This window comes from Pyrus communis, chromosome 11 (assembly GCF_041283825.1).
Source record: "Pyrus communis isolate YQ-2024b chromosome 11, ASM4128382v1, whole genome shotgun sequence".
Lineage (NCBI taxonomy): Eukaryota > Viridiplantae > Streptophyta > Magnoliopsida > Rosales > Rosaceae > Pyrus > Pyrus communis.
The window spans coordinates 26,884,997-26,909,379 of record NC_142575.1 but is presented as its reverse complement, the minus strand read 5'-3'; the positions used below and the strand labels follow the sequence as shown (position 1 = coordinate 26,909,379).

Below are 24,383 nucleotides of genomic sequence, written 5' to 3'. Positions count from 1 at the left end.
ATGGCCACTTGGCCACTTATTCAACAGTTGAGTGTAAAGGATCTTTCTGGATAAATATCTTTGGCAGCTAATCCTCTTGATTGTACGGTACTAGCATCTAAATGTGAACATGTGTGTGTAGGATCGGTCAAATCGTCCGCAGGCACATAAACTACTTAAATAGAAGTTATAGATCCCTCTTTGATAGAAATAATCCTTTCTTGTAAAGTACACATTTTAGTACTAAGGGTTGATAACCCACAGTGGAAGGCATTGTACTCAAAGTTGATTCAAACACATAACTTTAGATGCAAAAGTAAGCACGGTTAACTACTTGAGCTACAAATTTGTTGTATATGTTGCTCACCAGCCGTTTCACTAATGAACAATATTGTAGAGAGTTTTTAAACTCTTTTTATGTATGCAACATCACATTTTCTGTGAGTTTGAGTGCTATTTTCTATTCCAACAACTTGGCTCAAGAGAGTTGAAATTTGAAATGCTATCAAAATAGTAACATTTTGCACTCTTGCTCAAACTTCATTGTTTTGATGGAAAGAATTACAGCTAGCGAAGTCGGTTAATTGTTTATTTAGTTCCTAATATTTGTTTAGGTGTGGAGTGGAGTGTCATTTAAGTAGATCTTTAATTCTTACAAACAAATCAATGAGTGGAATGAACAAGAAAGATATAAGTATTTTATTCGTTATTTATAAAAAGAAGTAGATGAAGTTATTTATTAGGGAGAAGCCAGTTAAATTATATGCTAAAATTGGGTTTACTAGTATTAAGTTTGCTGTTTATTAGGAAGTAGATGTAGTTGCTTATTAGAAATTTAGCAGCTCCTTGGGGTTGCTAATCAATTGAGAGTAAATGGAGAACAAGTCGTAAATGATGGAAAAAAAGGAGTCATAAATTTTTAGACCAAATTTGTAAATTATGTGGTCACTAATAGGAAATAAGCACGTAAATTAACACTTAGACAATGATAATCATCGATAACTACGTCATATGATTTACAAAAATCTGGCTTAAATAGATGGTCTCCTTAGTATTGTCCAAAATGAAAACTAGAAAAATTTAGGCTAGTATATGAGCTCTTGGAAACATCATCAAAGAAAGCTTGAGCCTTTGGGTTAGTGTTGACCCTAAAAACTACCAATCCTACGTGGCACGCAGGTCGAGTAATTAATAAACTAACTACGTCATTTGGTTGTGTGCGGGGAGTGCCAACTAGTCGGCCAAGTTCGGCCGGGGAGTAAAATATGTTGATGTAGCGTTGAGTGAGCTGCTGACTTCTTGATCTTGCAATTGCGGCCGAGAAAGAAACATGTCTCGGCCTTTGGGTTATAGAGCTTGAAGACAAGGCTGCTAGTTTTACGAAGTTGAATATCAAATTCGGCTTTCAATGTGCCGAATGTGGTAACCTGGTAACACCTCACTTCACCAAGAAGGCTAATGAGATGACCTCTACCAACAAGGACTCAAAAATCCTTGTCAACCGAGACTTGGATAGGTAATCAGTCGATCGAGAAGCAATGTTGTTTATCCAAACTGAAGGTGCTTCTTGATCGGCTGATTCTACGGCTCCAGTGCTGTTTATCCAAACTGAAAATGTCGCCGGTTGACTTCACAATGCTGTTTATCCAAGGTTGTTGAGAGGTTTCACATAAAGCGAGAGTTTGCGCAGGACAATTTGTGTGTTGAATTGGAGGGAGCTCTGAATGTTGTCCGCGCCTTGATATTTATAAGAACGAACTGCCTTACCCTCAAGTTGTAGCCGCATCACACGATTCTTAGAATATTACTCTAGGTAGAATAATCATCACTTAATCTCGCTAATTATCCTATACACGCAATTGTATTAGGATAATTGTCCCCTCAGCACTCGTCGGCCAACTGGAAGTCATCACATGCATCATAATAGAATTCTAAATTGCATGGAACCATGGATAATCATTATCATCACCTCCACACGTTAGCCAAAGATAGAATCCTAATAGAACTCTTTATTTGCTGCATGCAAAATTGAAAGCCGCCACCTCATCATCCATTGCCAGTGATAATCCACGTGCATAGCAAGTTTGTAGGTCTTTAGCTAATCCCAAAAGCCATTATGACCACATCACCATTTCAATTTCATCTTTATCTCATGCATGGATTAATTGCATGAAATTAATCCAGTAGTAGATGCACTGCCATATGCCGAATATCTCCAATTAATTTGAATTGTAGGTCAGAGATACTATTTTGCATCACGTTTATCTAGAACAAGAGAAAAACCAAGATAATTCACTATTAAAAAATAATCATTATGATTAAAAATCATAATATTATCTCTTAACAATAAAATTATCTTAATTTCTTCATATGACGGTGTGAAGTTATGCTCATTTAACAGTCTTGATTACACGGGCCGTTGGTGTAAATTTGGGTCCAAACAGTTGGTCTAACAGATAATGGTGGGTAGAGAAGTGTTGTCGCCTAGGTCAAGGGTTCGATACCTTTTCATTATAACTGATAAATAAGAGAGCTATGGGAGCAGCAAATGAAAGCTACCTTCATAGTTAGTAAAATACCAAACGGGTATAGTATATGAAAAATACGTATTATTCGGCAACTTTCTTAAAAATATCTTTTGAAAACTTCGGCCATTTTTATTAAATTTTAATATTTTTTTTTTTTTTTCAATAATAAGTTAAAAATACGTGAATTTTATGTGTAGTATTGAAAAAGTGTCTAAATAATGTGTATTAAACGTGAGAAATATGTTGGACTTTTAACATGCAATTTCTTGAATCATTAAGAAAATGTACCAAAAATGAAGTATTTTTAAAAAATACGAACCTACTTGTATAATACGTGAATTTACTAAAGCCTTTTCACGGGGCTTGAGCCAGTGTTAGTGCATATGCTGACAACGGGTTTGGGTATGAAAGCGCGGTGAAATTATTGTAATGCTGCATTATGATGATGTTAATGCCAGTAGCCGGACAAAAAGGATACAGAGACTTTCATCCAGCTTCGGCGCAAGGTTTTGAAAACGCGTTGTCAAATGTTACGAGTGCAAGAAGATTGGCATTACTGATTATATCAGCTTATGTGTATTAATTAACATATGAGTGCAAGAAGGTTTTCAAACCTCTTTATTACACATCTTTAGATTATCATCTGAGAAGTTAAATTTAAACTTATTCCCTGAGCTTGTAGCAATATCATTTACTTCCTGCAAACGATTCCATTCCCACTGAAGGAACTACCAGTGCAGTCAAGATTTCCGTAATTCATCACCCTTGAATCTGTTTGATCCATCTTCCTGGATTTAGTGAAAACACAAGCAGCGCAATCTGCGGAGACCAGTGATGTTGTTCTGTACTTGTGTTCCCCTCCCACAACTGGCATCGCTACTCCTGGCTTTGCCGGGTTCTTGAAATCTGGCTGGTAAGTCCTTCCAAGCACTCCCTCAACATTTGAGGATAAGCCGTAGAATCTGAACTGTACTTCCAGATGTGCAAAACAGTCATCTGATGGTATGTGATAATTGTGGGTCCTATCATCTTCCTTTGTCACAGGCACCACATTTACTGAAATTTCAGCAACTTCCTGGATAGTGACCAAAACACTGTTCTTGCTAGATGTTCTCTCTACTCTAATGGCATTTTCCGGAGATTGCCATGCGGAGAGTTGGGATTCTGGGATGACTAGCTCCTCTCCATTGTAAGTGAATTTTAAGTGGTCTATTTCATCATCCCATGACGATGCTTGGCTGGCCTCTAGGGAGAAGCTGTTAGAGCCAAAGAGGAGTCCAAGGGCCTGAATCCAAGTGTAGTCCCTGGTTCGGCCTTCAGGGCGGAGACCAATGAACCGGGCGTTGATTTGGAGGTTGGGGTCAGAAACTAAGCTGAAATACTCATTTTTCTTGCCGTGGAAGTAAAAGACAATGCCATCTCCACCGATGAAGCGAGGGTCCATGCATGCTGATCCGGGGCCTTCACAATTAGGTTTGCGACCTACGATTACCAGCAACAACAAACAAAAACCCTTGTCAGCATCGGCAATGATTTTAACCGAGGCACGTACGTTCGAAACAAAATAAAAATTGAAGTGCATTGTTGAAGAATGCAATCTCACATCAGATGATTGACAGAATATATTACTACTTATAAATGAATAGTTCCACTACTATATCGAGGCCCTTTGTGAGTTGCAGATAGTTAAGTTGGGACAATATTGATGTAATTAGTGGTGGATTGCATGCCCAACTCTGAAATGTTAACATGCATGAGATAACATTATGAACACATGACAGTAAGTCGTAACCTTGCCTTTGCACTCAGCTTTGCATATAGGTGAGTCACAGTTGAGATAGCAAATTTTAGCCTTTTTATCTTTCGGTGAAGAGGATGGGCATTCCGCAGGGCAGTGTACCTGCTTGAGAAAGCACGGGCTTTTCTTGCTGTAACAAACCTTAAGATCTGTTTTACTTTGTACCAGAACAGAAGCAGATACAAGGATTACCAGAACGATCAAAACACTTTTGCTGCCTAAGAACTCCATTGCTTCTTTCTCCTTATACCTTACAAATGAAATGTTGATATATATAGCCAGGTTAGCTTCCCCTTTTCTGGTTGATCTTGTTATATAATTACCGAATCTATCAAGTGGGAGTTCAGTATTATCTTTTAGTAGCATAAACTCTAAGTTAAGTAAGATGAACGTAGGTTCCTCTTCAATGCTTTCCGGAATTGTTATATCTTGGTCAATGCTTTGGGGTTTGGTGACTGTGAATTAGAGAAATAGCTATTGAGAATACGAGTTTTTTTATTCTTTTTCCTTTGTTTTCCGATCTGATTATATATGAGTTTTATTGGTAAAGTGTGGCTCTATACAAGATGCAAAGAATCTCACATCAAAAGAGTACAACAATAACTTTGAATTGAAAAGTTGATTTTTAACTAAGGTATGGAGTCTAAGTTGGTACAATATCAATTTATAGTTTGAATGTAGTAGTAGACACTTGCAGGAGTCACGCAACAAGTTTTTTTAGTGATTCAATATAAATTAAGCAATGAATTAAAATGGGTTGTCAGAAGTGCCAAAGCAGCAAGCCCTTCGAGCCAAATCAACTGGAAAAGGCCTCTCATGATAAAGACACGGTTTGGTTCATTCATGTGATGTAATGCACCCATTTTTGCACCCGACAAAATGGCCGTGCATACTGCATTGTCTGCCTTCATCTTATTTATTTATTTGATAATTGCTAGTGCTTTACAACCATCAATGGAGTTATAAATATTCTTGCAACTTGCCCCATTGGCCTATTTCACACTAGAAAATGAATTTTCGTGAAGTCAACCACACGACATGCATGCCTTCACTTGAATATTACTTTCTATTGGTTTGAATCAAGGGACAGTTAGGCATAAACTGAACCTGGGAGTAAATCACCTCATGGAATCAAATCTACATATATTTTTTGGGTACTTTATAGGTCAAAAGCTTAAGGGATCAGGCCAGGAACCAATATCAGATTAGTTCTTACCATTTTTTTTTTAATATAAGCAGTAATTCGAATATAGGACCTCAGGTGCAAGAGAGAGAGTAATGTTAATCACTTGAGTTACAAGTTTTTACACTGATTATCAATCGGCCTTTCATTAGTGAGCAAAAGTAGAGAGTTTTTAAACTCTTGTGTATGCAATCCCAATTTGTGCTAGTTTAGTGCTATTTTCTTACTCTATTCCAACAAATTGGCGTTGGATAGCTGAAAACCGAAATGACGTAAAAAATAGTAAACTTGCTTGTTATGACGGAGAAAACTACAACCGGTGAAGTTGGTAAATATTTGATTTAGTTCCCAATATTTAAGGTTATTAGAGCATGATTAGCTCGTGGACTCTCAATCAAGTATATGTGTCTTTCATAGGAAACGACACTTTGCCGTAGTGACGGACAACATTCATTATCTATGCACCCTGGTGTGGGTTTAATCTTCACTGATTCTCCCATTTAATAACTATTTAACCCACTAACGCTATCGTGTGTCAAAAAAACAAGATAACTAATATGATTATGTATTCTTTATCTATGAAAAAGAATTTGATGTTGTTTATTAGGGAGAAGACAGTTATTTTATATAGTAAAATTGCAAGCTCTCAGATATGATATTTGTTGATGCACAAATCAGGTCAATCTTGGACCAATATAAATCCAACCGTAAATCACACAAATGCACAAGAACACAAAGATATATCGTGGTTGACCCCAAGTTGGGGCTACGTCCACACTGGTGTTGATCCGGTTTCACTATGTAAATTGAGGGTTACAATGTACATGGCGATAGAGGCTAGAGTTTGCTCTCTTTGCACTATTCTTTTTGCCCTCCCCCTTCAAGTGAGGGTGAAGGATCCCTTTTATAGAATAAGAGTTTCCTTCACCTCCTACATACATCATGGGTTAAGTCATGAGGCCCAAATACTAACGCCCAATATATGGTACAATAGGAGTCCCTCAAGTCTTCAGTCAAGAGAGTCTTTTGGCCAGCAGAGACTTCAAATCCAATCCATGTGCGGTCCGAAATCACTAACAATATTAGTATAGAAAATTCTAAAACAGTATACGAATACTACGATGTCTCCTGGTAGTTCCTAATCTGCTGAGAGTAAATGGACAACAGGTCGTAATTGATCATAGAATTGTTGTCAAAATTCCAAGGAGATTGACTAGAAAACCGAAAAAAATAGAACATATTAGTTCAAGTTATAGCTTTAGCCAAGGAGCATGACAAAATTCCAAGTGATAAGGGTGCGTAAAAAAGGGTTGGCATCAAGAATTTTTTTATTTTTTATTTGGAAAGATACAGTAGTAGATTCATTTACTTCAAAAAAGATGTGGTACAAGAGTTACATTCAGAGCCAGTTATGGGAGTACATTATCCTCCACAAGTAAGTCGGTGACAATACTTGGGGGAGTAACATCCCATAAACAATCTTGTTGCAACGAGTGTGGGTAATTTTACCTTCAGTGATTGAACGGAGGAGCAACTTGATATCTTCTACAGTTTGCCCAATGAATGATAAATTTGGGGAGAAATCACACGACACCTCCACAATTTGAAGTGAATCGCTTTCGAAAGAAATATACAAACCCCTGTGAACTGCCCAAGACAAACCCGCCCTTAAGGCCACTGCTTGTGCTTGGAGAGGAGAAAAAAAAAACATCCTCTTCCCTGCCACATTTTGACGACACAAAATTACCTGTTTCATCGCGGACAATGGCACCAAAACCAGCGACATTTCGTTCCCCATTCCAGGCCCCATCAATGTTCATTTTGAGATGCCCCGATGGTGGAGCAACCCACTTGGAAAGAATTTGTACCCGAGTACGGTGACCTAGCACCGAGGTTCGAACGAACTCATGCCACCACATTGTAGCCCGATTGACACAAACATCAGGAGGGTCCGTCCTGTCATTCCATAGCTTGCCATTCCTTGCGCCCCACAACGACTAGCAAATCATAAGGAAAGGCTCAAAATTTTTCTTTGAAACTAAATTTGCCACATCATCTATCCATGTCAGAAAGTTTTGGTGGTGTACATTCCTCAATAATGGTCCAAGACTTGAAGCCAGCCAGGCACACTTTGCAAATGGGCATTCCTTCGTAAGGTGGATGGTGGCCTCTCCGTGAGTGTTGCATAAGACATAAGCCAAGTCCGTAGTTATATGTCGTTTTGCCAAGAGTGCTCGGCAGGTATGAAGTCATTGGTAACCCTCCATAAACACACCTTCACCTTTGGTGCGACATTTGCATTCCATAGCCTGGACCATAGCTTGTTTGCAATTTGCTGTGTTGATGAGAGGCCTCATGGGTAGGTGGTTGTAGCCATTTCTGAGCAAGGTGGTATGCGCTGCGCACTGTAAACCTCCCATTTTTCTCGTAATGCCACGTTAATTTGTCCAGTGAAGAGCGGATACTTAACGGGATGGAACGAATTAAGGTTTTCTTCTTCCTTCAAAAACAGCGATGGTAACAAATCAATCTTCCACCGACGTGTGAGGGGGTTGATAAGTTCGTTTGCGGTTCTCAACGTACATCCCGGTGGCTTGGAAGAGAAGGGTCGAAATGGCATTTTCTTAGGTCAAGGGTTTGATTTCCTTTCATTATAATCGAAATCAAAGGAAGGAAACCTTCCCTCTGGCTATATATCAAGCCAGTGTCTATAGCGTTCATGTGTTGACGACGGTATTGGATATGAAAGCGTGGAGGAATGTTACAATTCCTATGTCACACATAGAAAACCAGTTTTGTAAGAACAAATTTCTACAAAAATGTATTCGATTGAAACAAATTTATTCGTATTCTTTGGGTTTGAATATGTTAAGAGTAAAATTGGCAATTCTTAAACAAAATGCATGAGAATATAATGTCTTAGACTAGTGCACATTTTAATTGTAATTGTTTTAGTCTAAGTATGTCTTTCTTGCTTTCGATCACAAAAATAACAAGTGTTTCAGAGATATCTACTCAAGTAAGTTCGGCATGCATATCCATTAGGTTAAACTAATGTAAAATTAGTTAGAGTAAAATTGGCAATTCTCAAACAAAACACATGAGTATGTTATGTCTTGGACTAGTGCATGTTTCAATTGTAATTGTTTTAGTCTAAGTATGTCTTTCATGCTTTCAATCACAAAAATAACAAATGTTTCAGAGATATTTACTCAAGTAAGTTCAGCATGCATATACATTAGGTTAAACTATTACCCATCCTAGAACCTTCGGAATACTTTGTTAATTGTATTCTTCTCTCACCGAGGAGGAAATTAGTCTTTTTAACTTTAATTTTTAATTAATTTTTCTCAAAATCCGAAACAATAAGCTATATTTCATTAAATGATTCTTAAAATGGTCATATTTCTAAATTTCCGATTAATGCTTTTTCCCATCCAAATTGAATTGTAAAACAAGTGGAAACCACCACAACATATATTAAATAGGCTCTTTTGTGGTCAATAACATGTACTAACAAACGTGTCGACATATTAAACTTGAGAATTTCATATCGGGCATGCCACATGCAGACGAACTTCTGTCCTTATAGAAACCAGCCAGTTGTAAAAGAGCACAGCATCTAGCAATGCCAGAATTTCCATGTATGCAAAAGATGCTGTCTTGCCACTTCAAAATTACTTTTGTCTATATTTATGGCCTCGGTTATATCAGCCCCTTATCTCTCACTCAAAAAACTGCATCTCAGAGCTAGCCATGGCCAAGGAAGTTAAAATTGAAGCAAAAGTATGTGTAGGGATTGAAGCCTTGTGGGAAGCTCTTGCAAAAGATTTGAGAATCTTGATTCCCAAAATCATCCCAAATTTGGTCAAGAGTGTGGAAGTGATAGAAGGGGATGGTGGCATTGGAACAGTCCCTTCTCTTCAGTTTTGGCTCTGGTATGTAACTCGGCCTTCAATGTTTGAGTATGAACAGCTTCTTTGAAATCCCTCCACCATATCACAATTTTTTATACAAAGCGATAATCTAAATCATTCTAATGGAAATGATTTCCACCATCTTTCTTATTCTTTTATACACATGTTTATTTTTAGATTTTAAATCGAATAAACCAAATGTATTCAAATCATTTTTGGTTTTTTTTTAATTTTTTAATTTTTTACTTTTTACCACAGTAAGTATGATGATAAAAAAGATTTTGCGAAAATCATTTTTCATTAGAATAGTTTGGAGAGAGAGAATTCGAACTCGGTAAAAAAGGTCCTGTTTCTTTCTAACCAACTAGCCTAACCCACATTCATCATCATTGACATTTTTATGGTGAAGTTTCTTTTCAAAATTATATGATGTTAAATGCTAATGATTATATATATATATATATACTTTCCTTCTTCTGGGAACAATTTCAGATGTACCAAAGATGAGTTACCAAAAGGAAAAGATTGTGGAGCTTGATGAGTCTGTACACAAATTTGGGCTGCAAGTCATTGAAGGGGGACACCTGAACTTTGGGTTTTCTTCATACAAAACAACATTCCAACGTACTTCAATTCATGAGAAGGAGACCCTGGTGAGCATTGAGATCCCTATGGGTCTGAAGTGGAAGACAACAACGCCATGCCATCCAAGATAACAATGTCCACTTTGGCTTTGGTAAAAAACTTAGAGGAATATTTGTTGAATAATGTTGCTGTCTAGAATTTTGTTATCATTCCAACAAGGTCTGGGCTGTTTCAATTCTATATGGTAATTCGCCATTTTCTCGAGCTGGAAAAACCCCATTGTGGTTGTAATTTCAATAGTAAGCTCTTGATAACAACTTTATTTTATTAATTAACAATCGTCATTCATAAGATTTGAACTCACAACCTCCTTTCTAAAAGTTGCGACCGAGTTCCAATAGACCAAATAATCATTCTCATATCAAACTCAATTCTAAATTTGAGGATCCAAACGAGCCTTATGTTCTTTATTTATCTTGATATTTCATAATCAAGGCCATAATTAATTATTGATAAACACACATGCTTTGAGTAGCTAAAGCAAACAGCAGGTACATGTTTTCACTGCCAACATTCAGTTATTCCCTTAGAAGCTAATTGTTAAGCGTCCATATTATTTGTTATCTTGAATAAATCACTCATTTTTTGCAAACAATTCCATATCCTCCTGAGGATCTTCTGGTGCAGTCAAGTGTACCATAATCCACAATTGCTGATCTATCTTCCTCTGTCACACTTTCCTGTGCTGAGAACCTGCAAGAAACACAATCTGCCGACAGAAGAGATGAGGTTCGATACTTATCTTCACCCCCCAAGACCGGCATTGCCACTCCAGGCTTTGCCGGGTTCTCAAAATCAGGCCTGTAAGTCCTTCCAAGCACTCCCTCAACTTTCGTGGACAGAGCAAAGAACTTAAACTGGACTTCCAAATGTGCAAAGCAGTCGTCGGAAGGAACTTGATAGTTGTGGATTCTATCATCTTCTTTGGTTACGGGCACCACATTGATCATAATCTCAGCAACATCCTTTAGGGACACAATAACACTGTTCTTGCTTGATATTCTCTCAACTTTAATATCCTTTTCTGGAGAATACCAAGTGGATAGATACCCTTCTTGTAAAACTACATCGTTTCCGTTGTGGGTGAATTTGAGGTGGTCAATTTGATTGTCCCAAGCAGCTGCTTTGGTGGCTTCTACAGAGAAGATGTGAGTGCTGAAAATGATTCCTAGGGCTTGAATCCAAGTGTAGTCACGGCTTCGTTCTGCTGGCCTATGGCCAATGAAGCGACCATTGATCTGGAGGTTGTTGTCTGAGACCAAGCTAAACTGCTGGTTGCTCTTGCCATGGAAATAGAAAACAATGCCATCACCACCGATGAAGCGGGGATCATGGCATGCTGATCCAGGACTATTGCAGTTTGGTTTACGGTCTAGAAATATCAAACACTTACTTCATTTAGTTTGTATGCATAATTAACGGAAAAAGAATTCAAGTCCTATATCAAGCTACAAGGTAGGTAAAATTAACAATATCTCTTTCATTTTAACAAAATTAAAGAGCCAAATAGCATTTCTCAAGTAATGTTCTTTTGTCAGATCAATAACTTTGGACCATGCATTCACACAAGTGCACCTAATCGACTAATGATCAAGTTTGATAGACTCATAATATATAATATGTCAGACTATTTTAAAAAATAATACTTTCGCTACATTCATACGAGCTGACTTATATAAATTTTAAGGACACTACTAACACAAAGAAAACAAATGAAGCCAAGATTGTTAACATACTTTTGCAATGGGCCTTGCACATAGGGGAATCACAGTCAATATAGCAGACTTTGGCTTTATGGTCTTCAGAGTAACTGCTAGGGCATTCATATGGGCATTCCACAGTCTTTCCATAGCATCGGCTGGCCGGGTTGGTACAGTAAAGAGATTTGTATGCTTTAGCTTGAAATGCTGCACCTGCAACAAATACTAGTACGATGACTAATGTGGTGGAACTGCTTCTTAACGTCTCCATGCTTAATTGTTAATAGGCTGCAGATTTTAGATCGATAGAATTGTAAGAAATGGATCAGTTTCCCATTGCTATTTATACATTTTAACCTTTTCATTTTGCTTTACATCTCAGATATCCTTATATTATAAAGCTTGTGACTGAATCGATCCATAGCTGAAATTAGAAGTATGAACCGGAATTGTTGGCTAGCACTTTGCCATTGTGAACATACATGCATGTTCGCATATTGTAGAAGATGAATGTCTTCAAATACAATTTAGGTTAGTTTGCTTGCATATGATTCAGGAATTGGACTTTCGGCCATGATTATCTACATGTCAAATTATATCACCATCTGGTTTGGTTACTGCATACTGATGATTCAGGATTGGACTACATTTGTAGAGGGTGGTTTTTTATACGATCTACTGTTCAAACACATGACTTTAGAGTGGAGTAAATATTCCTAATTACCTACAATTACCACATTTGTGTACCACAGTTGTACAACCTTTTTAATAGAAAATGAATCCCACATTGACGTATTGGATAAGGGACCTTGCATGGACTTATAGTAAATTAAACTACTCTTCATATTGCTAATTAATTTTATAGTGAAATCTCAACTTTTAGATCTTACATCTATTAGAGAAGTGATACACTCAATGGCTGAGCAAAAATAAAAAATAAAAAATCTATTAAAAGGGGTCAACCGTAGATAAAGATTTGACAAGTTGATTTCCCCTCATAGACGTTTTGAAGTGCCATATTACTGATATGAAAATTTATTTAAGAAATGTCAGCTTTTGTAGCTTGATTAAAGGTTTACTCAGTGAGAAGGTCTAATAAAAATAAAATTTGTTAACTTGAGAAGGGTTAGTCGACCACCTTGAGCATTTATCGGCTTTGTCTTTGGATAAAAAACGTGATTAGTGTTGCATTTTTTGTGCTAAAATGGTTTGGAGTTCGTAGTATATGCAATTTGATTTTATGGTCAATTGTAGCTTAAGGTATTTCCTAGGTTGTGTCTGTGCCTTGTTTTCTTTGGGAAGTAGCAATGTAGAGAACCCTTTCGAGAATTAAGGTGTACTTAAATGTAATTAGACTGGTTCTGAGACGAAGATGTCCAGTTGACAAAAAGAGAGGGTCTTTGAGTTATTATGAAGAAAACAAAATTAGCATAAAAAATTGAATTAGGGATGAAGGCTTTATCTTACAATTTCTTTCTCATTTTCTAGCGAAGGCTATATGTCTTACAATTAAATTAAATGAAAGATATTAAAGGAGAGAAAAATTATATAATGGGGATCTTATGGGGTGTCAAAAGAAGCTATATCTACCGATACTGGAGGAAGGAATCAAACTTGATATCTCTGGAACAGAGATGAATATTTTTAATAAATTGAGATATAAGTCATTTCGGTGTTACAAGCACACCAAAATTTGATTTCGCATAAGGGATAATAGTTGTGCTTCCATATGGGAAACTTACTTTTCTTTTCACTTACGATTAACGAATCTTTACCGTTTTGGATATCATAATCACAACAATTCATTTTCTTTATCATCATTTAAATATCATATATGCAAAAAATCATTCAATTTGAAGATTGTTTAGTCATTCATACTCGTTAAACCAATCAACGATTTTGATAATAAATAGCATCTTCATGGTGAACCGTTCATTTGTTTTATGCATATGAATAACTAAAAGATTTCCAAATTAAATAATTTTTAACAAATATGATTTTTAGATAATGATAAAGAGAATGAACGTTTGATCTTTCATATAAAGGGATTTGGTAGCAAAGACCCCTATGATATCTTTCTGTATGGATTCGTTACCTTTGAATCAAAGTCTATGTCTAATAGGACCCAGGGTGATTCCGATTATGATGTTCGGACAGTAAAAATTTATTAATCGTAGGTGGGAGGACAAGTAAGTCCCCTTATGGGAAATCAATTTTTGGTGTACTTGTAACACTGAAATGATTTGTATCTCAATTTATCAAGAGTATTCATCTCTTCGCCTGAGGTACGAAGTTTGATTCCTGTCTCCAATCTCTTATTGAAAGAAAAAAATATAGTAGGCCACTTCACTACTTCAGGCCCAGAAGATTTGTTACTGGACCTACTCATTTGCATGTCCAGCATTGATCATCAATGTCAAAGCCCAGCGTCCATTCATTTCCCTCCAATCCCCCAGTTCAGTTAACTCGTCTTTTCCATTTCGCATGCTCGCATAAAAAATAAAATAAAAACCCTAACTCCTACTCGACAAGCAAAACCCTGCTAAATTTTCCAGTTTCTGATTCAACTCGGTCCAACCAGCTGAGTCGCCCTTCACTTTCAATTCCCGATAACATTTGCAACTACTATATTTTGTACCTTCTTGTGAATTAAATTTTGAGTGCAAAATTGGGGAATTAGGACTCGGATTTAGATTAATTTTAGTTCGTACTGACACTCTGAGTGATATTAACAGTGAGTTCTTGGTGAAATCCCCGGCTGGAGCTAGAAACAATATGGGTTTTGAGGGTAGAGATTCATATATGTGAATTGGCTATTCAATTTGTGTGTAAAGATGATCAATGTCTGAATACGAGAATCCGAAACACACTGTTAATGGGTTGTGAGGAATTGCTGATATGAAATATCCAATTGGTGATATTTACTTCTTATGACATACTGGTGGTATTCCAGAAATGGGGTGTTGTGTTTTTTATTTGTTTTTAAGCTGATTACTTGATTTGGGTTAAAAAGTTGTTGTAAAGAGAGTGCGGTCTATGGTAATGGAGACACCGGGTTCAGATGGTTCTGTTCCTAAGCAGTCTAGGCGGTCTAGGGTAGTGGAGACACCAGGTTCAGATGGTTCTGTTTCTAAGCGGTCTCTGAGGAAGAAAGCAAGTTTGCGAAATTATGATGAGAATTTGATGGATGATATAATAGAGAAGCATTTAGGTGGTACTTTTAAGAAAAGGAAGGGTACAAAGGTGGATTTGGAGAAAGAGACCGAAACAGAGGCCATGATAGCGTTGTCCCTCGGGTTCCCCATTGATGAGCTGCTTGAGGAGGAAAAACAAGCTGGGGTGGTCAGCGAGTTGGGTGGGAAGCAGCAGAATGATTATATTGTCGTGAGGAATCATATTTTGGTAACATGGCGGAGTAATGTGCGAGTGTGGCTTTCAAAAGGCCAGATTAAAGAAACTGTGAGTGGTGATTATGAGCATTTGATATCTTCAGCTTATGATTTTCTTTTCTACAATGGATACATCAATTTTGGGGTTGCACCAGCATTTATGGCTAATATGCCAGAGGAGGTAACTGAAGGGTCTATCATCATTGTTGGTGCGGGACTTGCTGGACTAGCAGCTGCAAGGCAGCTCATGCAATTAGGTTTCAAGGTGGCTGTTTTAGAAGGTAGGAATCGACCAGGTGGAAGAGTTTACACCCAAAAGATGGGGAAGGATGGAAAGTTTTCTACTGTGGATCTTGGCGGCAGTGTCATCACTGGCATCCATGCTAACCCTCTGGGAGTTCTAGCGAGGCAACTCTCAATTCCGCTTCATAAGGTCAGAGATAATTGTCCTTTGTACAAACCTGATGGGAAACCTGTTGATAAGGACATTGATTCTAAGATTGAAGTCATCTTTAATAAGTTTCTTGACAAAGGCATGGAACTCCGACAAACAATGGGCGGGTTTGGAAATGATATTTCTCTGGCTTCGGTTTTGGAGACGCTGAGGCAGTTGTATTCTGTCGCTAGAAGTACTGAGGAGAGGCAACTTCTTGATTGGCATCATGAAAATTTGGAGTATGCAAATGCTGGATGTCTATCAGATCTCTCAGCCGCGTATTGGGATCAGGATGATCCTTAGGAAATGGGTGGGGACCACTGTTTTCTTGCTGGAGGTAATGGGAGATTGATTAAAGCACTGTGTGAAAGTGTTCCCATATTCTTTGGAAAAGACTGTCAATACTATTAGGTATGGAGATGAAGGGGTTGAAGTTATTGCAGGGGGCCAAGTGTTTCAAGGGGATATGGTCCTATGCACGGTTCCTCTTGGAGTTCTGAAAAAGGATTCTATCAGATTTGAACCCGAGTTGCCCCAAAGAAAGCTCGCCACCATTGAAAGGTTGGGATTTGGGCTGCTGAACAAAGTGGCGATGGTTTTTCCTCATGTTTTCTGGGGTGAAGAACTGGATACTTTTGGATGTCTCAATGAACATAACCATAAACGTGCAGAGTTTTTTTTGTTCTACGGGTACCATACTGTATCCGGAGGTCCAATCCTCGTTGCACTGGTGGCTGGAGAAGCTGCACAAACATTTGAGTGCACAGAGCCATCAATACTGCTCAATCAAGTTTTAAGCGTCCTTAGAGGTATGTATTTATCAATAAACAATTGATTTATGGTTCCTTTCAACTCACATCTCTGTAACTTCATCATTAGGGTGATTTTACAAAGCATCCATCTAGATCTAGTCTTCCTTCCTGTCTTATAGATTTTGGTTCCATTTTCATTTCCCCCTCTTCAGGTATATATACTCCTAAGGCCATTGATGTACCTAATCCAATACAAAGCATATGCACAAGTTGGGGCTATGATCCCGTTTCCTATGGTTCATATTCTCATGTTCGAGTACAGTCATCTGGTGGCGATTATGATTTACTAGCAGAAAGTGTGGGAAACCGCCTGTTCTTTGCAGGTGAGGCCACAACTAGGCAACATCCAGCTACCATGCATGGGGCCTTTCTAAGTGGCCTAAGAGAGGCTTCATGCATATATCGTGCCACAAGGCGTAGTCAAAACTATCCAAGGAAAGTCATGCAAAAGAATGTTGGACCAATCAGTGATTGTAAAACTTAAGAATGCTCAAGAGTTCACGTTAATTGCATACCTCTTTAACGAGAGGCTGCATGTATTTATATTGCATTTCATATTACATCAGGGAAAGCAATCCCTATTTACAAGGCTTTTCAAAATTCAAAAATTACAACAAACTGGAGAAAAGATATATATCCGAGAACCAACAAACATTTGAAAGAGTTGTAACCTAAGCTAACTCTTCATGGATAAGAGTTTAGAGCGATCACAACTCCCTGAAGTCTCGGAAGTAAGATTCACACACTGACTTGGTCTATCATCCCCCCGCAAGCTAATAGGTGGAGGAACAATGGAAAGCTTGGAAACAAGAAGCTTGAACCTTGTTGATGACAATCCTTTTGTGAACAGATCAACAACCTGATCTTGAGAACAAATGTAATTAACAAGTAACTGACGACGAACCACCTTCTCTCGAACGTAATGGTAATCAAGCTCCAAGTGCTTTGTCCGGGAATGAAAAACGGGATTGGAAGCAAGAGCAATTGAGGAAATATTGTCGCACCAAATTGTGGGTGTGTCAAGATGCAAGTACAAGTCTCGAAATAAAGACCTGAGCCACGAAATTTCTGCAGCTGTGTAAGCAAGCTGCCTATATTCAGCTTCAGAACTGAACCTACTAACAGTCTTTTGTTTCTTAGAACTCCAGGACACAAGATTGGACCCAAAATAAATACAGAAACCACCAGTTGAATGTCGAGTATCTGGATTACCAGCATAATCAGCATCAGAATAAGCCGTGAGATGAGTAGATCCAGGTTTGTAGACAAGACCATGATTGTATGTGGCATTTACATATCGAAGAATCCTCTTTACTGCCTACCAATGTGTAGTTTTTGGAGAATGCATGAACTGACATACCTGGTTCACAGCATAGGAAAGATTTGGTCTCGTGATTGTTAAATATTGTAGGGCACCCACAACACTCCGGTACATCTCTGGATTGCTGTGTGGCTCACCATCATATGCACTAAGTTTGTGACCACTAGGAACTGGAGTAGAAATTGGTTTGACATCCAAAAAATTTGTACGTTTCAGCAAATCCAAAGCATTACTTTGGTTGATTGAGATGCATTTGTTGACCAAAATAATTAACTTCGACCCCCAAAAAATAATGGAGTGGACCTAAGTCCTTCATTGAGAATAAAGTACCAAATTTCTTGATCAATCTCGACATATGGCAAGGACTAGTTCCTGTCAATAAGATGTCATCTACATAAATCAATAAAATCAAATAGACCCCACGGTGATTGAAAACAAATAAACTGTAATCACAAGTTGAATCGTGAAACCCTAATTGAAGAAGAAACTCTGAAAACCAAAGGAACCATGCTCTAGTGGCTTGTTTCAAGCCATATATGCTGCATTGTAATTTACACACATGATTGGGATACTGCTGATCAACAAAGCCAGTAGGTTGGCGCATATATACATCCTCCTTTAAAAATCCATGCAAAAAAGCATTTTGTACATCCAGTTGTCTTATGTGCCACCTTTTTGAAACTGCTAAACTGAGGACAAGTTGAATAGTGTTGTGCTTGACCACATGACTAAAGGTCTCTGTGTAATCAATACCAGACTGTTAATGAAATCCATTGGCAACTAACCTGGCCTTGTGCCTCTCCACTGAGCCATCTGCCTTTTTTTTTTTTTTTTTTTTTTTTATCTTGAACACCCATTTATTTGGCAACAGATTCATATTAGGATGATAAGGAACAAGTTTCCACGTACCACAACGTTGCAATGCATTAAACTCTTGGACCATGGCATCTCGCCATGCTTTAGTCTTGACTGCCTGACTAAAGCACGTGGGTTCAACAAAAGAAAAGTCAGTAGAAACATGCAATGCATATTTAGGATTAGGTTTTAGTATTCCTGACTGCAAACGAGTTGTCATGCGTTGCAATGGCTCAGAGGTCTGACTTATTTGAGTATGGGCATGATCTGAAGATGGTATGGGCGGATGTAGGGTTGGTTCAGAAACTTCTGCTTGCTCATTTAAATTAGGATTAGTGGAGATAGGGTTAGGTGAAGATAAGGTAGGTGGCGGGTTTATAGGTTGTGATAGGTTTGGACTTTGTGGAGGGTTTGTCAAATCAGTAGCAGCGGGAATTGATTGAGGCAAGGTCACTAAGTTACGGGATGAAGGCAATGAGTTGGTGGAAGATATTAAAATAGGAAAAGTAAACAAAAGATCAGGGGATGTAGCAATACCTATTTGATCAACGTTTTCCAATGGAGATGTGAGTTCCTTAAATGGAAATTAGTCCTCATCGAATAGAACATGGCAAGACAAATATATTCGCCTCATGGACAAGTCCAAACATTTGTACCCTTGATGGTTCAGTGAGTACCCTAAAAACACACACGGTTTTGACTTGGGTTGAAGCTTATTTTGTGAATAAGGCACAAGCCAAGGAAAACACTTACAACCAAATACCCTAAACGTCTCATATTTTGGAAATTTGCCAAATAATTTTTCATAAGGTGATTTATATGACAAAATCCGAGTTGGCAACCTGTTGATTAAATAAGTTGCTGTTAAACAAGCATCAGGCCAATATTTGTTTGAAATATGAGAATGAGAAAGCATGACAATACCAGTTTCAACAATATGTCGATGTTTTCTTTCTGCAATACCATTTTACTCAGGGTGTTTTGGGCATGAAAATCTTTGAGAAATTCCATGTTGTGCAAGAAAATTTTGAAAAACACGACTCTTGTACTCTCCTCCTTCATCACACTGAAAATTTTTAATGGAAGTATTGAACATATTTTCCATTTTAGATTTAAATGTGACAAATATTTCAAACACTTCAGACTTATTTTTAATGGGAAAGATCCAAGAGTATCTAGAATAGTCATCCACAAACAACACATAATATTTAAAACCTTCATGTGAAACAACTGGAGAACACCAAACATCCGAATGTAAAATTTGCAAAGGAAATTGGGAAACAGACTCAGAAGCACTAAATGGGAGTTTAGTATTGTTTCCTAATGGACATGATTGACAAAACATTACATCAGAAGTACCATGAATTGGTACTCGTTTATTTGAAATTAAATACTTAATAATAGATGACGAAGGATGACCAAGGCGTGAATGCCATTTTTGGGCCGAGACTCGGATGCCTACACACACTGAAATAGGGTAATTGAACTGTCCACCGCCACCAGAAAATGGGTATAAGTGATTGAGGTTTTCCTTCTTCATGCTAGAATATGTTTAGTATAATGGCACAAGTAAGGGTGTCGAATCCACAGGGACTAATTGGACCTATATAATCACTTGTTTTGCAAGAACTCTTTACTAGAGAAATAAAACTAATCAATGTAGGCAGATTTGTTGTTGTACCTTGAAAGCATAAGGAAATGAAGTAAACACAAAATGAATGAATCAACAGCTAATAAAATGAGATAGTACCAATGGAGATGAAGCTAGGGATTCGATTTTACCATTGCTAACCCAAGGCCATGCTTGTTGAATCAGATTATACTCATCCATCTACCTATTTCTTGAGTTTGTTTCACTTAGATATGATCAACCATATGATGTGTGGATTTGATCAAATGTCTCTAATCATGAGCCTAATTGTGATGTGCAACTTTGGTTCCTAATCAAGAATATGTAGTGCACAAGAAACTTTCACAAAACCAAAGGGAACACTCGGCAGGATGTTTGCAAAACATTCCCTTCATTCATTCACATATCCACCAAGATTATGCATGATGTGTGCTTTAATCTTGGCTAAACAACCTGTGGTTAATTCAAATGATGATCAAGCATTAAAATCAACACACTAAGTCACAATTAAATCGGAGAATGAAACAAGAAATAGATAGATTAAATGAGAATTCTGAATTAACTACATGGCAATCTTGCAAGGCTACATCGAATCCCTAGAGAGAGATTAGTTACACTTCATGTTTACAAAAGGTTTGACATAAAAATATATAACATGAGTGAACATAGGATTAAGAAGAAAGAACCCTTGAAGCAAAACTGATGTCGAAATCCCTTAAGAGTTGCCTTCGGTGTTGGTGCTCCAAGTGTGTTGTAAATGAAGGCGGAGCGGCTAAGGTTGAATGGTTTCTGCGAATGGGAGAGTGTATGGAATGGAATGAAGCCGAGAAGAGATTGTGTAGAAATGGAAGGGGATTTGCGGCAAAAGGGGAAGATTGGATGTGTTTGTGGTGTCTTGTGTATGAAAATGAGATGTGATTTTTGTGTATGAATGCATGGGTTTTTATAGGGGGAATGAGAGAATAAGTGGGTGATTGTTTAAGAGTGAATGTGGTTGTTATGATTGAGAGTGCATGTGGATAAAATAATGATGGAAAAAGAGCTAGGTTGTTGGTGGAAAGGCAAGGGAAGTGCACGGCATTGAGTTGTTGTTGGTGTGTGAATGCATGTGTTGAATGATTAGAGTGCATGTGGGTGAATATGTGGCTGAAATGATGAAGTAGGAAGGTGGAAATGCATGTGTTGAATTGGTGGTGCAATGATGAAAGAGTAAGTGCATGTGTGTGTGAATGGTGGTGCAATGATGAAAGAGTAAGTGCATGTGTGTGTGAATGGTGGTAGCTAGGGTGAATTATGATGAATGCATGTGGAATAAAGATGGAGAAGGTGGTGTAATGATGAAGTGGAATGGCTGAAAATGAAAGTGGGAGTGCAAGGCACGGCAATGGGTGTTTCTTGATGGTTTTGGGGTTGTGATGCATGTGAATGCATGTGGCTAAGGGTTGTTGATTGGGCTAGAGGTTTTGCATGGCTCAAATGATTGTTTGATTGGGCTAGGCCCTTTGTTTTATGTCCAAAGTGCATACAAGGCTTTCAAATTCGTCCAACACTTTGGCTCCAAGCATATGCTATCCATTCCAAGCCCAATTTTGCTCCAAAATGCATCTTTTTGCTTCCTTAGCCATATGAACCTAAAAACACACGAAAATGGCTTAAACTACTAAAACAACTATGAATTAACAACATAGATGCACGAAAACAAGCTAAGTAAGTCGCCTAAATATGCTCCTATCAATAAGCCATTCTCACATCTCCCGTGGAAAAGCGTCTTCCGAGTCTTGAGGTCCTTAACAAGGAAAAAAATGAAGAAAGATAATTAAATAACAACTATTATCTAGGGTAAACCTATGGGTAGAAATAATATTGGTTGAGGCAGTAGGACATCTTAGAATATTTTGAATTCAAATGAGCAAGAATGAGTTTGAATTCTATTTGAACCAAGATGAGAGATAGAGAGACCAGTATTATTACCTACACCACCAACATTCTCATTACCATTATACTCTTTTGGATTGATTAAATTTTGAAGATCTGGAGTGACATGTGCATTAGCACCCGTGTCAAGCAGCCACTGTCCATTAGATTGCTTGTTGATGGTGACCGGTGATGTGGCCATAGCAGTAAGTCTATTAGCTGGAATGCGCCCTTCATATGCTACATTCATTCTTTGATAACAATCTAGGGCAGGGTGCCCTTGTTTTCCACAGATTTGACAAGTCTTTCACCTGTAGCCGTGAACTTCTCACCATTACAAGCCGAGTTTGTCCTTTGATTATTGCTGCGAGGAAAGAAACCTCGCTGGTTGGCAGAAGCACCACCACGTGCAGACGAACACACACCACGTCATTTACCTTGAAGTCGTCCACCACGACCTCTAGTAGTCACAAATGCATTCACAGGAGCAACCTCCACAGTAGGAGCAGTTTGCTCAGCCATCCTCCTCTTCGTTGTAAATAAGAGAGCCTCAAGTGTAGGATACGTGATTGGAGTGTCACGTGCTTGTGCAGCACTCATAGTCATTTCATAAGCATGACCCAAATTGTTCAGGATAATCTGGACAAGCTCATCATCATTCACTGGTTACCCAGCTAGGGCAAGGTTGTCAGAAATCGAGTTCATTCGATCAAGATAGTCAGCAATAGACATATCTCCTTTTTTGGTTTGCATTAGTTCATTCCGAAGAAACAAGATGTGATTTTGGGACGAGGAAGCATACCTTTGCTTAAGAGCCTCCCAGGTATCACAAGAGCATCTCTTGCTTGTCATAACCGATAGCACAGATGGCGTGAGGGAGCCATTTATCCAACTCAGTATCATTTGATCATGATGGACCCAGGTTGTGTATGCAGGATTGATTTCAGCGGCACCAGGAAAATGTTTGGGAGGACATGCAATGGACCCATCTACATAACCCATCAAGTCACGACTCTTGAGGATTGGGAGGATCTGAGCCAACCATAGAGGATAGTTGGTTCGATCCAGTTTGATATTGACGACTGTAGTCATGGACGAGAAGGAGTTCATAGCAGGTATTGCTGGGTTGGGATGGTTGGGAATGGAGATGTTTGGGGTTGCATCACCGTTGGAACTATCAGCCATTGGAAAAAAAAAATTGGATTTGTGTCGTTGGACTTGCTAAGGCTCGTATACCATGTAAAACTTAAGAATGCTCAAGAGTTCACGTTAATTGCATACCTCTTTAACGAGAGGCTGCATGTATTTATATTGCATTTCAGATTACATCAGGGAAAGCAATCCCTATTTACAAAATTCAAAAATTACAACAAACTGGAGAAAAGATATATATCCGAGAACCAACAAACATTTGAAAGAGTTGTAACCTAAACTAACTCTTCATGGATAAGAGTTTAGAGCGATCACAACTTCCTGAAGTCTCAGAAGTAAGATTCACACACTGACTTGGTCTATCAGTGATATGCTGGAAGAACTATTCAAGAAGCCTGATTTGGAATTTGGGAACTTTTCATGTGTATTTGATCCTTCAACAAAGGACCCCAAATCAATAGGGCTTATGAGAGTTGGTATTAGGAGTATTGAAAACAGTTACAAACAAGAGTTAAGCTGTAGCTCCCAACATGCCATAACCATACCCTTGCAGCTTTACACGTTTATATCTCACGAGCAAGCATGTGGGTTAGAACTGGTGACCGGAGAAGATGAAAGTAGGCTTTCATACTTGGTGAAAGTTTTCGGCTTGAGGCTGATTGGACCTAGTGCCATAGGAACTTTAGGTAACTCCTTGGCAGTTAGCATTGCCAATGGTCGAAGAGGAAGGGGAAGGAATCGCACGTCTGCAGGACGGCAGTAGGTTGCTTGCAGTTTCAAGGACTAATTTGTTCTTTTGTGCATCGTGTGGAGTTTCATGTTCAGGTGCACACTTTTGCGGCGGGACATTGAAAAATTAGGTTTAAGAGAGAAATTGATCTCTCAGGGTTGAACTAGGAAAATCCATTTTCTGCGTTTCTGTAGAAGATGTTTTAGTCTAACCTTGATTCAGGTAGCAGATTAACTAAGGAGTCATCGACCATTCATTCATTCGGATGTGAAGTTTTGATTAGGCTGGAGATCCCATGTTAATAGGGAACAGATTATCAATAGACAATGAAAGTTATCGAACTTTTCCATATAGCATGTGTTGATGCATTAATGTGCTTGTTCTTATTTTCGTC

At 38.2% G+C, this 24,383-nt stretch overlaps 3 protein-coding genes and 2 pseudogenes across 4 annotated transcripts; 3 read left to right on the top strand and 2 right to left on the bottom strand.

The window, feature by feature from the left end:
• Nucleotides 1-3,054: 3,054 nt before the first annotated feature.
• Nucleotides 3,055-4,568, bottom strand: LOC137741666 (uncharacterized). The gene is made up of 2 exons (XM_068481364.2): nt 4,305-4,568; nt 3,055-3,989 (listed from the first exon to the last, which is right to left on the bottom strand). The coding sequence occupies exons 1-2, from the start codon at nt 4,534-4,536 to the stop codon at nt 3,199-3,201; spliced, it is 1,023 nt and encodes a 340-aa protein (XP_068337465.2). The 5' UTR covers nt 4,537-4,568; the 3' UTR covers nt 3,055-3,198.
• Nucleotides 4,569-9,226: 4,658 nt separating this feature from the next.
• Nucleotides 9,227-10,267, top strand: LOC148693200 (phytohormone-binding protein-like; annotated as a pseudogene). Its single transcript, XR_015953644.1, has 2 exons — nt 9,227-9,426; nt 9,898-10,267. The product of XR_015953644.1 is annotated as a phytohormone-binding protein-like (transcript).
• A 137-nt stretch (nt 10,268-10,404) lies between these two features.
• On the bottom strand, nt 10,405-12,043 carry LOC137742844 (uncharacterized). The gene is made up of 2 exons (XM_068482792.2): nt 11,787-12,043; nt 10,405-11,422 (listed from the first exon to the last, which is right to left on the bottom strand). Exons 1-2 carry the CDS (start codon nt 12,019-12,021, stop codon nt 10,629-10,631), a joined length of 1,029 nt encoding a protein of 342 aa, XP_068338893.2. The 5' UTR covers nt 12,022-12,043; the 3' UTR covers nt 10,405-10,628.
• A 2,199-nt stretch (nt 12,044-14,242) lies between these two features.
• On the top strand, nt 14,243-16,410 carry LOC137743679 (lysine-specific histone demethylase 1 homolog 2 pseudogene; annotated as a pseudogene).
• Nucleotides 16,411-23,629: 7,219 nt separating this feature from the next.
• LOC148693199 (lysine-specific histone demethylase 1 homolog 2-like) lies at nt 23,630-24,022 on the top strand. The gene has a single exon (XM_088680332.1). The coding sequence runs from the start codon at nt 23,630-23,632 to the stop codon at nt 24,020-24,022; it is 393 nt and encodes a 130-aa protein (XP_088536458.1).
• Nucleotides 24,023-24,383: the final 361 nt, after the last annotated feature.

Excerpts from the sequence above, each read along its gene's own strand:
- LOC137741666 (XM_068481364.2), bottom strand. The coding sequence starts at position 4,536 with ATGGAGTTCTTAGGCAGCAAAAGTGTTTTGATCGTTCTGGTAATCCTT. Across the intron at positions 3,990-4,304 it reads ATGCAAAGCTGAGTGCAAAG|GTCGCAAACCTAATTGTGAA; the intron begins GCAAGGTTACGA and ends TGGTAATCGTAG.
- LOC137742844 (XM_068482792.2), bottom strand. The coding sequence starts at position 12,021 with ATGGAGACGTTAAGAAGCAGTTCCACCACATTAGTCATCGTACTAGTA. Across the intron at positions 11,423-11,786 it reads GTGCAAGGCCCATTGCAAAA|ACCGTAAACCAAACTGCAAT; the intron begins GTATGTTAACAA and ends TGATATTTCTAG.
- LOC148693199 (XM_088680332.1), top strand. The coding sequence starts at position 23,630 with ATGCTGGAAGAACTATTCAAGAAGCCTGATTTGGAATTTGGGAACTTT.